Source organism: Salmo salar, chromosome 19 (genome assembly GCF_965601325.2).
Source record: "Salmo salar chromosome 19, fSalSal1, whole genome shotgun sequence".
Taxonomy (NCBI): Eukaryota; Metazoa; Chordata; class Actinopteri; order Salmoniformes; family Salmonidae; genus Salmo; species Salmo salar.
In genome coordinates this window covers 51,786,237-51,802,311 of record NC_138309.1, presented here as the reverse complement: position 1 = coordinate 51,802,311, position 16,075 = coordinate 51,786,237, and the positions used below count along the sequence as shown (strand labels likewise).

The 16,075-nt window shown below is 44.4% G+C and overlaps 1 protein-coding gene across 1 annotated transcript in view; it reads right to left on the bottom strand.

Moving 5' to 3' along the window:
- LOC106578947 (protocadherin-15) overlaps window positions 1-16,075 on the bottom strand; it is a 143,230-nt gene that overhangs the window by 79,718 nt on the left and 47,437 nt on the right. Inside the window, exons 8-10 of the mRNA XM_082965525.1 lie at window positions 14,209-14,317; window positions 12,965-13,077; window positions 667-873 (exon numbers count right to left, since the gene is read on the bottom strand). Of these exons, the coding sequence (XP_082821651.1) occupies window positions 667-873; window positions 12,965-13,077; window positions 14,209-14,317 (429 nt within the window). The remainder of the gene's footprint in view (window positions 1-666; window positions 874-12,964; window positions 13,078-14,208; window positions 14,318-16,075) is intronic.

Here is a 16,075-nt window from a genome sequence, read left to right as displayed (position 1 = left end):
ACAGCCGGAGCGGTAGAGATAGTCTGAATGATCGGCTATGAAAAGCCAACTGACATTTACTCCTGAGGTGCTGACCTGTTGCACCCTCGACAACTACTGTGATTATTATTATTTGACCATACTGGTCATTTATGAACATTTGAACATCTTGGCCATGTTCTGTTATAATCTCCACCCGGCACAGCCAGAAGAGGACTGGCCACCCCTCATAGCATGGTTCCTCTCTAGGTTTCTTCCTAGGTTTTGGCCTTTCTAGGGAGTTTTTCCTAGCCACCGTGCTTCTACACCTGCATTACTTGCTGTTTGGGGTTTTAGGCTGGGTTTCTGTACAGCACTTTGAGATATCAGCTGATGTAAGAAGGGCTATATAAATCAATTTGATTTGATTTGATGACTAGACAAACACTTGAATCAACAGTATGTACTGTAAAAAGATCAGCTCTCGACCTCTCTGCACTCGACCTCTCTGCTCTTGACCTCAACATGATCGCAAACTCTCTCATCAACATCTACAGCAGTCTTCCATAGAAAGATTGTGTATAAATGAAGGAATGAATGAACAAATGAAGGAATGAATGAAAGAAAGAAGGAACAGATGAATGAATGAATGAATGAATAAACAAATGAATGAATTGATGAAGAGACCGGTCAGCTATGAGGTCTTACCTTCTCAATGTCGTTGTCCAGAACATTGATCCCCAGAGCGGTGGTGAGGCTGGCGTCGGTGAACACTGTGGTACCCACTGGTGCTGACTCGATGATGAAGCCCTGGTACGTGGTCTCCAGGAAGAATGGTGACTGGTTGTTCTCATCCAGAACCTCGATGTGGAGGTTAGCAAATGCAGGCAGGGGGTGGCCGTTGTCCTGCTCTGCCTGGAAAATATAGAACAGGGTGGCGTTCATTAAGGCACAGTGTATACATTTTTGTGTTCTTATTGGACACAAAACTATCCCAGATTCACTTTTTTTCTAAAACATTTTCCCCCTAATTAACTACTCAAAATGTGCATGTAAGCAGCACTGAGATTTTGCACAAGTAATGCTTGGTTCATGGACTAAACTTTCCAAAGATAACTGATAAAAACGTGATTGAATCCAACAAGGATACAAAAAAATAACCAATTGGAATGACATTTGAGAATACCAAAGTGTGATGTTTATTGCTTTGTAATTCTATTCCTTTCTAACAAACATGGAAGTAGACTGGAGACTCATTCATTGTAGAGGCGTTTGTTTTATTCTCTCCATCAGTCATTTCGATCCAATCTATGGTCAATCAGTACAGTTGTGTCAATAGAGTAATGAAACCGCCTTGCAATTATTGATCATGACAACAAAGAGGGAGAGGGGTGTCTTCTGCAGCTCTTAGATAAAAACCACTGACTGGTGATGAAATGAATGCCTTCATCAACCAGCTGAATGTTCCATAAAAGACCTAGCCTTCAAAGGTGTTGCCAATATCCCTCCACCTCCATGATTGCCTGTATTCAGAGGCTCCACAAAATCAACTGTCTTCAGTTCCATTCACTGACTGGTCTACCAGACAAAATACAGAAAATAAAGAAATGCTAATTTTCCCATGCATCAAAGTGTCTAGCGTTACCCTGGGGCTATGTCACTCACAATTATATTAGAATATTATATCATTTCAATGAGTGAACAATATGCCTTCTAATTGCACTTTGATATGTATGTGCAGGGTAAGCTTTGTGTAACAACAATCTGACATTATTAAAATCGGACATTCTGACAATAGTAACTTTATGTCATTGACTGAAATAAAAGTGATTATATAGGGGGTGGCAGGTAGCCTCGAGGTTAGGTTCGGAGGCTGCTGTTTCGAATACCGGAGCCGACAAGGTGAAAAATATGTTGCTGTGCCCTTAACTCTAATTGTCCAAAGGTCACTGTACAATTGTGACCCCCATTCCCTGCGGCTGTCTCAGGGGGATATGCAAGAAACATCTCCATTACACGCTTCTGTAACAGGGCAAATATAAGCCCCCCCCCCCAATTTAAAATACAATATATTATTAATTGTCCTTTGATGGTACAGTATGGTTGTTGCTGTCGATTTTAAAATAGCATTTTGTTTACAGTGCCTTCAGAAAGTATTCACACCCCTTCACTTTTTCCACATTTAGTTGTGTTATAGCTTGAATTTAAAATAGATTAAATTGAGATTTTTGCCACTGGCCTACAAACAATACCTCATAATGTCAAAGCGGAATTATGTTTTTCGAAATTGTGGCTAATTAATAAAAAATGAAAAGCTGAAATGTGTTGAGTCAATAAATATTCAACCCCTTTGTTATGGGAAGCTTAAATAAGTTCAGGAGATAAAATGTGATTTACAAGTTACATAATAAGTTGCATGGACTGTGTGTGCAATAATAGTGTTGAACATGATTTTTGGATGACTACCTCTGTACCCCACACATACAATAATCTATAAGGTCCCTCAGTCAACCACAAAGACCAGGGAGGTTTTCAAATGCATCACGAAGAACGGCACCAATTGGTAGATGGGTAAAAATTTAAAAAAAGCAGACATTGCATATCATTTTGAGCATGGTTAAATTATTAATTACACTTCGGATGGTGTATCAATACACCAAATCACTACGAAGATACAGGCATCCTTCCTAACTCAGTTGCCGGAGAGGAAGGAATCCACTCAGGGATTTCACCATGAGGTCAATGGTGATTTTAAAACAGTTACAGAATTAAATGTCTGTGATAGGAGAAAACTGAGGATGGATCAACAACATTGTAGTTACTTCACAATACTAACCTAAATGACAGAGTGAAAAGGAGGAAGCATATATATCCCAAAACATGCATTCTGTTTCCAACAGGCACTAACGTAATACTGCAAAAAATGTGGCAAAGCAATTCACTTTTTGTCCTGAATACAAAGTGTTATGTTTGGGGCAAATCCAATAAAACACATTACTGAGTACCACTCTCCATATTATCAAGCAAAGTGGTGACTGCATCATGTTATGAGTATGTGTCAAGGTTGTCGTAGAGAGGAGCTGACCAAAGTGCAGCGTGTGTGTTGTTCCACATTTTATTTATACTGTGAAACTATGCAATACATAAATAAACTGAAAGACAAAAACAACAAACCGTGACGCAGAGGTGAAACAAACACTACTCAAAAATAATCACCCACAAAACCCAGGAAGAAAAACCCCTACTTAAGTATGATCTCCAATTAGAGACAACGAGGACCAGCTGCCTCTAATTGGAGATCATCCCAAACAAACCAACATAGAAATACAAAACTAGAACCTAAGAACATAGAAATAGAACACATAGAATAAACCCCCCTGTCACGCCCTGACCTACTCTACCATAGAAAATAACAGCTTATCATGGTCAGGATGTGACAGTATGCTTGTAAAAATTAAGGAATTGGGAGTTTTTCAATATAAAAAAATTATGGAATGGTGCTAATCACATGCAATATCCTCGAGGAAAACCTGGCTCAGTTTGCTTTCCACCAGACACTGGAAGATGAATTCACTTTTCAGATGGACAATAACCTAAAACACAAGGCCAAACCTACACTGGAGTTGCTTCCCAAGAAGACAGTGCATGTTCCTATGGAAAGACCTGGAAATCGTTGTCTAGCAATGATCAACAACCAATTTGAAGGATTTTCTTAAAGAATAATGGGAAAATGTTTCCCAATCCAAGTTTCGAATGCTCTTTGAGAAATGTTCAGAAAGATTACAATTCTAATCACTGCCAAAGGTGATTCTAACATGTATTGACTCAGGGGGTTGAATACTTATCTGATGAATATATATTAGTGTTTTATTTTTCAGGAATTATTTACAAATGTTAGAATGTTTCTTCTACTTTGACATTACAGGGTATTTTATTTAGATCGTTGACTAACAATGACAATTAAATCCATTTTAATCCCACTTTGTAACAACAAAATATGGAAAAAGTCAAGGGTTGTGAATACTTTATGAAGGCACTGTAACTGTATAATTTTGCTGTCAGTTTTGAATAATATGCCCCACGCACAATCAACCAAAACACTTGTGTTTCTGTGGAACACTAAATATTATTTTCAGTTATATTTTCAATAAAATCTCAAGGTTACTGCATCAAACACCATCCTCGCCTCTGAGGCCATGTCTTGTGATAACTCAACATGGAAGCCAAAGTGTTAAGTGAGTGACAGCATGGTCTCCGTTCCTGGCTAGAAGAGTTTGTAACTGTGTATATATGAATAGCAATGTCTTGTGTCAAAAGCACTTCACACCTCCCTGGTGGGGGAATATTAAGTCGATTGCCCCCCCCCCCCCCCCCCCCAACTAAGATCAGATTCTATAACTGACACCCGCGAGCAGCGATCATATCAAACAGAATGAGAACCAAATTTAAACAAACAGAATTTAAACAAGCAGTTACTGAAACTATTAAATCTTAGAAGTGGTCCATAACCAAATGCATACTCTGCAGTTTCATTCAATTACAGTGGTGGTAGAAAGCGTTGGATGACGGACTCCATATACTCAATGAAGGGTGATTAACATGTAGGTCATTATCATCTCTCAAACCAATCCGATAGTCAGTCACATACACGTATCAGTCAAATCCAGTTCAAATATGATAGTCATCATAAAAGTATACGTCTCTGTCCACCGGACAACCAGCTGCTCCTTCCCCTTCATTCTGAGACATTTACATTTACATCATTTAGCAGACGCTCTTATCCAGAGCGACTTACAAGTTGGTGCATTCACCTTATGATATCCAGTGGAACAACCACTTTACAATAGTACATCTATATCTTTTTTTGGGGGGGGTGGGGGGGGGGGGGTGGTTAGAAGGATTACTTTATCCTATCCCAGGTATTCCTTAAAGAGGTGGGGTTTCAGGTGTCTCCGGAAGGTGGTGATTGACTCCGCCGTCCTGGCGTCGTGAGGGAGCTTGTTCCACCATTGGGGTGCCAGAGCAGCGAACAGTTTTGACTGGGCTGAGCGGGAACTGTGCTTCCGCAGAGGTAGGGAGGCGAGCAGGCCAGAGATGGATGAACGCAGTGCCGTTCTTTGGGTGTAGGGACTGATCAGAGCCTGAAGGTACGGAGGTGCCGTTCCCCTCACAGCTCCGTAGGCAAGCACCATGGTCTTGTAGCAGATGCGAGCTTCAACTGGAAGCCAGTGGAGAGTGCGGTGGAGCGGGGTGACGTGCGAGAACTTGGGAAGGTTGAACACCAGACGGGCTGCGGCGTTCTGGATGAGTTGTAAGGGTTTAATGGCACAGGCAGGGAGCCCCGCCAGCAGCGAGTTGCAGTAATCCAGACGGGAGATGACAAGTGCCTGGATTAGGACCTGCGCCGCTTCCTGTGAAAGGCAGGGTCGTACTCTGCGAATGTTGTAGAGCATGAACCTACAGGATCGGGTCACCGCCTTGATGTTAGCTGAGGACGACAGGGTGTTGTTCAGGGTCACGCCAAGGCTCTTAGCACTCTGGGAGGAGGGCACAATGGAGTTGTCAACCGTGATGGCGAGATCATGGAATGGGCAGTCCTTCCCCGAGAGGAAGAGCAGCTCCGTCTTGCCGAGGTTCAGCTTGAGGCGGTGATCCGTCATCCACACTGATATGTCTGCCAGACATGCAGAGATGCGGTTCGCCACCGGGTTATCAGAAGGGGGAAAGGAGAAGATTAATTGTGTCAAGGGTCAAGCGGGCAGGTTGTTGGGCGGCCGGCCATCACAAGTCGCAAGATTTCATCTGGAGAGAGAGGGGAGAAAGAGGTCAAAGCATAGGGTAGGGAAACGTGAGCAGGACCAGCGGTGTCGTTTGACTTAACAAACGAGGATCGAATGTCGTCAACCTTCTTTTCCAAATGGTTGACGAAGTCATCCGCAGAGAGGGAGGAGGGGGGGAGGGGGAGGAGGATTCAGGAGGGAGGAGAAGGTGGCAAAGAGGAGGGAGTGAAAAGATGCCAGGTCCGCAGGGAGGCTAGTTTTCCTCCATTTCCGCTCGGCTGCCCGGAGCCCTGTTCTGTGAGCTCGCAATGAGTCGTCAAGCCACGAAGTAGGAGGGGAGGACCGAGCCGGCCGGGAGGATAGGGGACATAGAGAGTCAAAGGATGCAGAAAGGGAGGAGAGGAGGGTTGAGGAAGCAGAATCAGGAGATTGGTTGGAGAAGGATTGAGCAGAGGGAAGAGATGATAGGATGGAAGAGGAGAGAGTAGCAGGAGAGAGAGAGCGAAGGTTGCAACGGCGCAATACCATCTGAGTAGGGGCAGAGCGAGTAGTGTTGGAGGAGAGCGAGAGGGAAAAGGATACAAGGTAGTGGTCGGAGACTTGGAGGGGAGTTGCAGTGAGATTAGTAGAAGAACAGCATCTAGTAAAGATGAGGTCAAGCGTATTTCCTGCCTTGTGAGTAGGGGGGGAACGGTGAGAGGGTGAGGTCAAAAGAGGAGAGGAGTGGAAAGAAGGAGGCAGAGAGAAATGAGTCAAAGGTAGACGTAGGGAGGTTCAAGTCACCCAGAACTGTGAGGGGTGAGCCATCTTCAGGAAAGGAACTTATCAAGGCATCAAGCTCATTGATGAACTCCCCAAGGGAACCTGGAGGGCGATAAATGATAAGGATTTTAAGCTTGAATGGGCTAGTGACTGTGACAGCATGGAATTCAAATGAGGAGATAGACAGATGGGTCAAGGGAGAAAGAGAGAATGTCCACTTGGGAGAGATGAGGATTCCAGTGCCACCACCCCGCTGACCAGATGCTCTCGGGGTATGCGAGAACACGTGGTCAGACGAGGAGAGAGCAGTAGGAGTAGCAGTGTTTTCTGTGGTAATCCATGTTTCCGTCAGCGCCAAGAAGTCGAGGGACTGGAGGGTAGCATAGGCTGAGATGAACTCTGCCTTGTTGGCCGCAGACCGGCAGTTCCAGAGGCTGCCGGAGACCTGGAACTCCACGTGGGTCGTGCGCGCTGGGACCACCAGGTTAGAGTGGCAGCGGCCACGCGGTGTGAAGTGTTTGTGTGGCCTGTGCAGAGAGGAGAGAACAGGGATAGGCAGACACATGGTTGACAGGCTACAGGAGAGGCTACGCTAATGCAAAGGAGATTGGAATGAAAATTAACTAAACAACTGGGGAAGCGAGAGAGCAGGGCCTCCCTCACTAACCATTCACTGAAACACTCACTCACTGAAACACTCAAATATAACTTTTCCAACTTCCACTTTAGAAATTATAATTCATGTAAACTACAGTGGTTCAATGTTTCCAGGAATAGGCTCAAACTTAGTTTATTCAGCTAGATAACTTGGTACAGTATTCTTCCAGCTTCTTCCAGTGCACCGTGTCCTATGACGCCGTAGCTAACTAGCATGCTAGCATCCAATAACACACGGTTAGCACCAATACTTGGTTACAACAAACTACCAATGGATCATTCGTGTCCGTGTCTGGTACCTTTCATAACGCAGAAGTGATTAAACGTTGGCTAGCTAACACAAAGTCAGTCCTGCTAGCTACACAAGTGGACTACACATCTCGAATGTTCAGAAAGTTAAGCTTACGTTGCAAAAATCTTGTTGACTAAAATGATACAGTACTGCTCGCTGGTAGAGTTGGCTGTGAGACTATTCCTCTCAGATGCATCTGTGTCATAATGTGTGTCTATAGTTAACGCAGCCGCAGGGCAGTATCTGCTTTATTCATACTGTGTGTCTATATTTAAACGCAGCTGCAGGGCAGTATCTGCTTTATTCATACTGTGTGTCTATATTTAAACGCAGCCGCAGGGCAGTATCTGCTTTATTCATACTGTGTGTCTATATTTAAACGCAGCCGCAGGGCAGTATCTGCTTTATTCATACTGTGTGTCTATATTTAAACGCAGCCGCAGGGTAGTATCTGCTTTATTCATACTGTGTGTCTATATTTAAACGCAGCCGCAGGGCAGTTTCTACTTTATTCGCAGCCTGGCAAGTTCCAACTCAATGGAGCCTAGAAGAAACTTTCCAACACCAACAGATGCTTATGGAAAGATAATCGTTTTTTTTTTTTTTGCCTTATAAAAAAAAGAGGGAAAGGATTAGCACTCTATAACTGTCAGTGGACAGGGCAGACTGGTAAATGGGTTTACTGCTGAGCTGATCTCTCCCCCTCTCAGACTAGAGGGATGGATGGAGAGGGGAGGGATGGAAAGACGAAAGCTGAAGGGGAAAGAGAGAGGAGGAGGGCACTCTGAATCCTGAAGGAGAACATCACTCAAGCACATTGCTGGTCTTAGATAAAAAGGTGTTATCTAGAACCTAAAAGGGTTCTTCGGCTGTCCCCATAGGAGAACCCTTTGAAGAACCCTTGTTGGGTTCCAGGTAGAACCCTTTTGGTTTCAAGTAGAACCCTTTTGAGTTCTATCTAGAACCCTTTCCACAGATGGTTGTACCTGAAATCAAAAAGGGTTCTATCTGGAACCAAAAAAGGTTGTACCTGTAACCAAAAAAGGGTTCTTATGGGGACAGCTGGAGAACCCTTTTGTATACTGGCTGTTGGTGCACAGCAGAGCAAGCATGACACCACACACACACACACACACACACACACACACACACACACACACACACACACACACACACACACACACACACACACACACACACACACACACACACACACACACACACACACACACACACACACGTGCATAAAACACACACGACATTCTAGGTTGAACAGAAGACCGCTACATACAAACACACAGTGTCATTTACAGTTTATTCTGAATGCTTAAACACGAACAGTGATTCTAGAGGCACTATCTCTGAAACCATTAACACTTGTAGCCAATGCATTTACCAAGTGTGCCAAACTGAATGCATGTTCTCTGCTTTACACTCAGTTTGTAATTTAATAACACACTTTTAGCAAAACTGTAAACATTGGTCTCTACATTGCTACACCATTTCGCCAATTGCCTTTCCACATTGACACATGTGAAAACACTTTTATATAATGAGATCACTTACAAATCAGAGCTTGAGCACTATAAATAGTCCACAGGTAAACATTTGGTTTGGACAACAATGAAGGTCAACACTGGACAGAGAGTAAGAGTGGTGAAAACTAGAGGAGGAGGAAGAGGACGATTTGGTGGAGAAGTAAGAGGAGGAGGACGAGGAAAAGGTGAAATAAGATGAGGGAGAAGGAGAGGACGGGGAAGAGGAAGGGGAGTCAGTAACACAATAACTGATGAAATCAGAGCGACTGTGGTTGACCATGTTGTCAACCATGGGATGATCACGAGGGAGGCTGGGCAAAAGGTTCAACCAAATCTGAGCCGCTAAACTGTTGCAGGTATCATCTGGATATTTCGAAATGAGAACCGGTAAGTAACTGTAAGTGTTGTAGCCTTAGTGGTACAGTAATATGTACTGTACTTTCATAATGAGAAGGATCTATCACTAAAACCATTCAAATTATTTTACAGAACTGCAAGAAAACCAGTATCTGGTGGAAGAGGTTGACTGTTCACCCCAGAGCAGGACAACTACATTGTAAATATGGTCATTGCAAATAACTTCCTCAGACTCACTGAACTGCAGGACCACATAATGGCAGAAAACACCATATTTCAAAACGTCAACAGAGTGAGTCTCTCTGCACTGTCTCGTCTACTGAAATGCAATAGAATTAGGATGAAGCAGCTGTACAGAGTCCCTTTCGAAAAAAACTCAGACCGTGTAAAACAACTGAGATGTGAATATGTGCAGGTAAGCTATACTATCCTATCATTGGTACTGGATCTGGAAGTGTATGGTGCTACATCATATTGACTGATCCCTGTCTTTTCCTACTGTGCTACATTGTCTTGTCTCTTTCAGAGAGTCATGGAGCTAGAAGCAGATGCAGTGCATCATGATCTAATATATGTGGACGAGGCAGGTTTCAACCTTGCAAAAACAAGGGGCCCGACAGAAATATCATCAGACACCGTGCCTTCATCAACGTCCCGGGACAACGTGGTGGCAACATAACAAAGTGTGTGGCTATTAGTCAAAACGGCGTCCTTCACCATCATGCAATCCTAGGCCCATACAACACTGCACACATTATCACAATTCAGGACACCCTCAACAACAGACTAATCCCTAATGACCAGGGGCCAGAGCAGCCCAGGTACGTTATCATCTGGGACAATGTTAGTTTCCACCAGGCTGCTGTGGTCCGCAATTGGTTCATAGGTCACCCACTTTTCATCGCACTCAATATCCCCCATACTCTCCGTCCTTGAATCCTATTGAAGAATTCTTCTCTGCATGTGGTTGGAAGGTGTGTGATCGCCAGCCCCACCAACACATACCCCTTCTACAGGCAATAGAGGAGGCTTGTGGAGACATCGATCAGGGGTCATGCCAGGCCTGGATACAGCACTCCAGGCGATACTTCCACGCTGCCTAGCTCAAGACAACATGTGATGTGGATGAAGTCTTATGGCCAGACCCACAAAGAAGGTGAGATGGAGCCACATTTGTTTCTGTTCTATTTCTTCTAGTACAAATGTTTTTGTTTTCTTCTACTGCACTTTTGTTGTTTGAGGAGTGTTAGAACATTTTCCCCTTATTTGTATTGATAGTGTTTTATGTTTGGAATACTTTACACATTTGGATACCTGTGTGTACAGTCGTGGCCAAAAGTTTTGAGAATGACACAAATATTAATTTTCACAAAGTCTGCTGCCTCAGTTTGTATGATGGAAATTTGCATATACTCTAGAATGTTATGAAGAGTGATCAGATGAATTTCAATTAATTGCAAAGTCCCTCTTTGCCATGCAAATGAACTGAATCCCCAAAAAACATTTCCACTGCATTTCAGCCCTGCCACAAAAGGACCAGCTGACATCATGTCAGTGATTCTATCGTTAAAACAGGTGTGAGTGTTGACGAGGACAAGGCTGGAGATCACTCTGTCATGCTGATTGAGTTCGAATAACAGACTGGAAGCTTCAAAAGGAGGGTGGTGCTTGGAATCATTGTTCTTCCTCTGTCAACCACGGTTACCTGCAAGGAAACATGTGCCGTCATCATTGCTTTGCACAAAAAGGGCTTCACAGGAAAGAATATTGCTGCAAGTAAGATTGCACCTAGATCAACCATTTATTGGATCATCAAGAACTTCAAGGAGAGCGGTTCAATTGTTGTGAAGAAGGCTTCAGGACGCCCAAGAAAGTCCAGCAAGCGCCAGGACCGTCTCCTAAAGTTGATTCAGCTGCGGGATTGGGGCACCACCAGTACAGAGCTTGCTCAGGAATGGCAGCAGGCAGGAGTGAGTGCATCTGAACGCACAGTGAGGCGAAGACTTTTGGAGGATGGCCTGGTGTCAAGAAGGGCAGCAAAGAAGCCACTTCTCTCCAGGAAAAACATCAGGGACAGACTGATATTCTGCAAAAGGTACAGGGATTGGACTGCTGAGGGCTGGGGTAAAGTAATTTTCTCTGATGAATCCCGTTTCCGATTGTTTGGGGCATCCGGAAAAAAGCTTGTCTGGAGAAGACAAGGTGAGCGCTACCATCAGTCCTGTGTCATGCCAACAGTAAAGCATCCTGAGACCATTCATGTGTGGGGTTGCTTCTCAGCCAAGGGAGTGGGCTCACTCACAATTTTGCCTAAGAACACAGCCGTGAATAAAGAATGGTACCAACACATCCTCCGAGAGAAACTTCTCCCAACCATCCAGGAACAGTTTGGTGACGAACAATGCCTTTTCCAGCATGATGGAGCACCTTGCCATAAGGCAAAAGTGATAACTAAGTGGCTCGGTGAACAAAACATCGATATTTTGGGTCAATGGCCAGGAATCTCCCCAGACCTTAATACCATTGAGAACTTGTTGGCAATCCTCAAGAGGTGGGTGGACAAACAAAACCCCACAAATTCTGACAAACTCCAAGCATTGATTATGCAAGAATGGGCTGCCATCAGTCAGGATGTGGCCCAGAAGTTAATTGACAGCATGCCAGGGCGGATTGCAGGGGTCTTGAAAAAGAAGGGTCAACACTGCAAATATTGACTCTTTGCATCAACTTCATGTAACTGTCAATAAAAGCCTTTGACACTTATGAAATGCTTGTAATTATACTTCAGTATTCCATAGTAACATCTGACAAAAATATCTAAAGACACTGAAGCAGCAAACTTTGTGTAAATTAATATTTGTGTCATTCTCAAAACTTTTGGCCACGACTGTGTGTGTTTAATGCATGTATGACACAACTTTATTGCAAACTGCTATGCCCTGCAAACAGAAAAAGCAAAAGCCAAAAGTGTTTATAATTTATACCATCAGCACGTAGTTGGTGATTCGTGTGCTCATTCAAATTATGGTTTGTGTGTACTGTAGACGCAAAACCACTTTTCTTTTAAAGAGTTTGAAGAATTTTGCAAGAATTGTTTGCTTTTGCAAGAGATGTATAATGTTTTGCTGGATTGGTGTAAGGTTTTGTGGTTAGTGTGTAGAGTTTTGCAAAAATAGCCTATAGTTTCAAAGATAGTGCCTAAGCAATCAAAATAAACTGTAATACAACACACAGCTTGTACTGCGCTCTTTGCTCCTGACTTTGAGCCATCTGTCGTACAGGAGTTCCCCCTGGCCTGATAAAGGAATTCTATCTACAGAAGCTCATGTTCATATTCCCCTCTGAGTGGGAGGATCCTTGTAGCATGCAGAAACTTAACGGATCATCGCCCTCTGGAGTTTAAAGCAACAAGCCTCCTGGGCGATGGTGTGTGAGATACCTGACTCATCCTGATGGGGTTTAACACACACACACAGACAGACACCTACAGCCAGTGCATCCCCAGCCTCTGCCTCTTTCCAGCTGTGATTTACCGGATCATTCCCCTCTTAATCAGAATAAAAGACCATGATCCTGTCATGAAGAGAGCATCCCGGGCTACAGAGCTTTATTCTGATTACCTTGATTACCAAGTCAAATCTATTGTTCAGGTCCCTGATGAGCGGTTTGAGGAGCTGCAGCTCGGCGGTGGTTCTGTTCAGGGAGAAGAAGTCCACGTACGTCTCAGGCTTGCCTAAAACGGGAGACAGGGAAATAAGCAACCGTCACTCTGAAAGTCAGGGGAGAAGATGGAGTCTTTAGAAAAATACTGTAAGTCTTCCATATACCGTTACTTTTAATACATTTTACTGCACCTGTCATTACACGTATACATGACTGTAATTATAATGAAAAGTATTAAAAGCTTATTGTCAGTGTATGTCAGAGAATACCAGGTTGCTTTCAAATGATCGGGGTAAAGAAGGCGGAGGGATTGAAGGGTTTAAACTGCTTCCAGACAGATGGATCCATCACTGTCTCTGACCGAAAGGTCTCTCTCTCTCTCGCCCAGACATCTCTTTATTGGCCTCCCAGAGAGCCAGGGAGCGAGGAGGGGAGCATTCTACATCAGCATGATTCCCTGCAGGGGCTACAGCTGTGCTGCTGCCTACTCCAGCCCTCCAATAGCCCTGGGATGCTCATCTCAGCTCACCACAGGTGGCCCTCCACTCCCCTTTGCCACCGCCAGCAGAAATGCATCTCATCCTACCCCGCCTCCCACTCATCTCTCCATCGCATCCTCCATCCCTCCCCACCACCAGCCTTTTGGCTACTGCTGCTGTGCTGAGTCCCCACAACCACCACCCCTCTGCATGGCCAGGCCTGGGAGCTAGCTATCCCCTCTGCAGGCCTGGGAGCTAGCTATCCCTTCTGCAAACCCGCGAGCTAGCTATCCCATCTGATGGCCCGGGAGCTAGCTATCCCCTCTGCAGGCCCGGGAGCTAGCTATCCCCTCTGCAGGCCCGGGAGCTAGCTATCCCCTCTGCAGGCCCGGGAGCTAGCTCTGACATGCACGGTCAACTGTGGGACCTTATACAGACAGGTGTGTGCCTTTCCAAATCATATCCAATTAATTAAATTTACCACAGGTGGACTCCTATCAAGTTGTAGAAACATCTCAAGGATGATCAATGGATACAGGATACACCTGAGCTCAATTTCGAGGCTCATAGTAAAGGGTCGGAATACTTATGTAAATAAGGTATTTCTGTTTTAAAATTTGCAACATTTCTAAAAACCTGTTTTCGCTTTGTCATTACGTGTTATTGTGTGTAGATACGTTCCGAATGCACTGTAGATGACAGCCGTGTTGACAGGGACCTACCAATGAGGATGGAGTAGAGGATGCCTGGCCTCTGTGACGGAGGCTGGATGTTCCTGTCCTGGTCCACGGCCTGAATGATGGGCGTCACGTTGACAGGGTTCACTTTGCTCTGAAAGGAAAGAGTAATGGTTAGTTCTATCTGGCTGTCAATACCAAAAAAAATTAGCCATTTCCACAGTGTGGGGATACGGGAGCTTCCATTCTTGCTGTGCTAAAAGGATGGAGAAAATAATTGATGAAGAATTAATTTATGGCATTGGACACAATCTTCATCAATTAGTTATCTTGGCATTTCACAGCAACAACAGCAAAATAATTGCAGTGTTTCAGTTGTACCTCTAACTTAAACATTATGGGCAAAGCACAAATCATGTAGATTCTGCTGACTTGCTTTGCAGTAAAAGGTGTATTCTTAAAACAGTGAATAATCATAAACTGTATGACCTCTTTATCACAGTACCTGTCACAAAAACCAATGAATTGCAGACATTTGTGTTGTTCTCCCCGGTACAACACATCTTTATGTCATTTAAGAGGTTGAAAGCACAAGAGAGAGTGTGGGAGAGAGAGCGGAAGGAAGGGAGAGAGAGAAAGAGAGAGAAAGAGAGAGAGGAAAAGAGAGAAAAGAGGGAAAAAGAGGGAGAGGAACAGAGGGAGGGAAAACAAGAGAGAGAGAAAGAGGGAGAAAAAGAGAGAGGAAAAGAGAGACAGGAAAAGAAAGAGAGAGGAAAAGAGGGAGTGAGACGGTGGGGGCGAGAGACTGAAAAATAAAGTTTGCAAGAGAGAGAAAGAGTTTGTGAAAGTGAGAGACTCCAAAGAGAGAGAGAGAACAGGAAGGGAGAAGTAATGATAAGGTGAGTAACTGGTCCTCCATTCCAAGTTGCCCCAGCCTAGGGGGAGGAGTAAAGATGTGCAGAATTACAAACAACAGGCGGGCCCATCTCAGTCCCAGTAAATAAGCAGCTCATTTAGAACTCAACTCTTCTCAGAGAAACCAAGTGACACTGCTAAAAGTGAAGATGAGTTTCAACCAGTGTTAGCTGCCTGGTTGCCTCTGAAATAAGGCTCTGGGAATCTTGTCTGTGTGTGTCTGTGTGTGTGTGTGTGTGTGTGTGTGTGTGTGTGTGTGTGTGTGTGTGTGTGTGTGTGTGTGTGTGTGTGTGTGTGTGTGTGTGTGTGTGTGTGGTGTGTGTGTGTGTGTCATGACCCCTACAGGGACCCCACTGCATAATTGTGATCTCTGTGTGCCAGGAAGAAGTCTCGAGCAGCTGCTGTAAACACACACACAAACACACACACACACACACACACACACACACTGGTAGGACCATATGCTCCGGGGGCTGGTTGGCAGGAAATGACAATTTGTGACAGACATTGATGACAAGCTCGAGGAGCTGAGGTGCTGCAAAGACAGACGCTGTTTGTGTGGAATAAATGACAGACATCTCGGTTTGTTTACCTTGTAGAGTACAGAGACTACAAGGAGGTCAGACATTAGTCAGAACCATAATAAAGCCACCTGGAATCAAGCTCTGAATGAAACTAAAGGCTTTTTCTCCTGTCATTCCTCCCCATGTTACTTGATCATCATATTTCACACAGCCCGATGAGTAGTTGTTAAGTGGAGGCAAAAATGGTCGCCTACATTTTATCAGACACTGTTATCCAGGGCGACTTACTGGAACAGTTAGGCTTAAGTGCCTTGCTCAAGGGCACATCGGCAGATTTTTCACCTAGTCGGCGACTCGAACCAGCAACCTTTCAGTTACTGGCCCAAAGCTCTTAACCACTAGGCTACCTGCCACCCATCCACTCCTCTCTGCTCTGTACATCTCCCTCCCTCATCCTAGATCATGAGCACAAT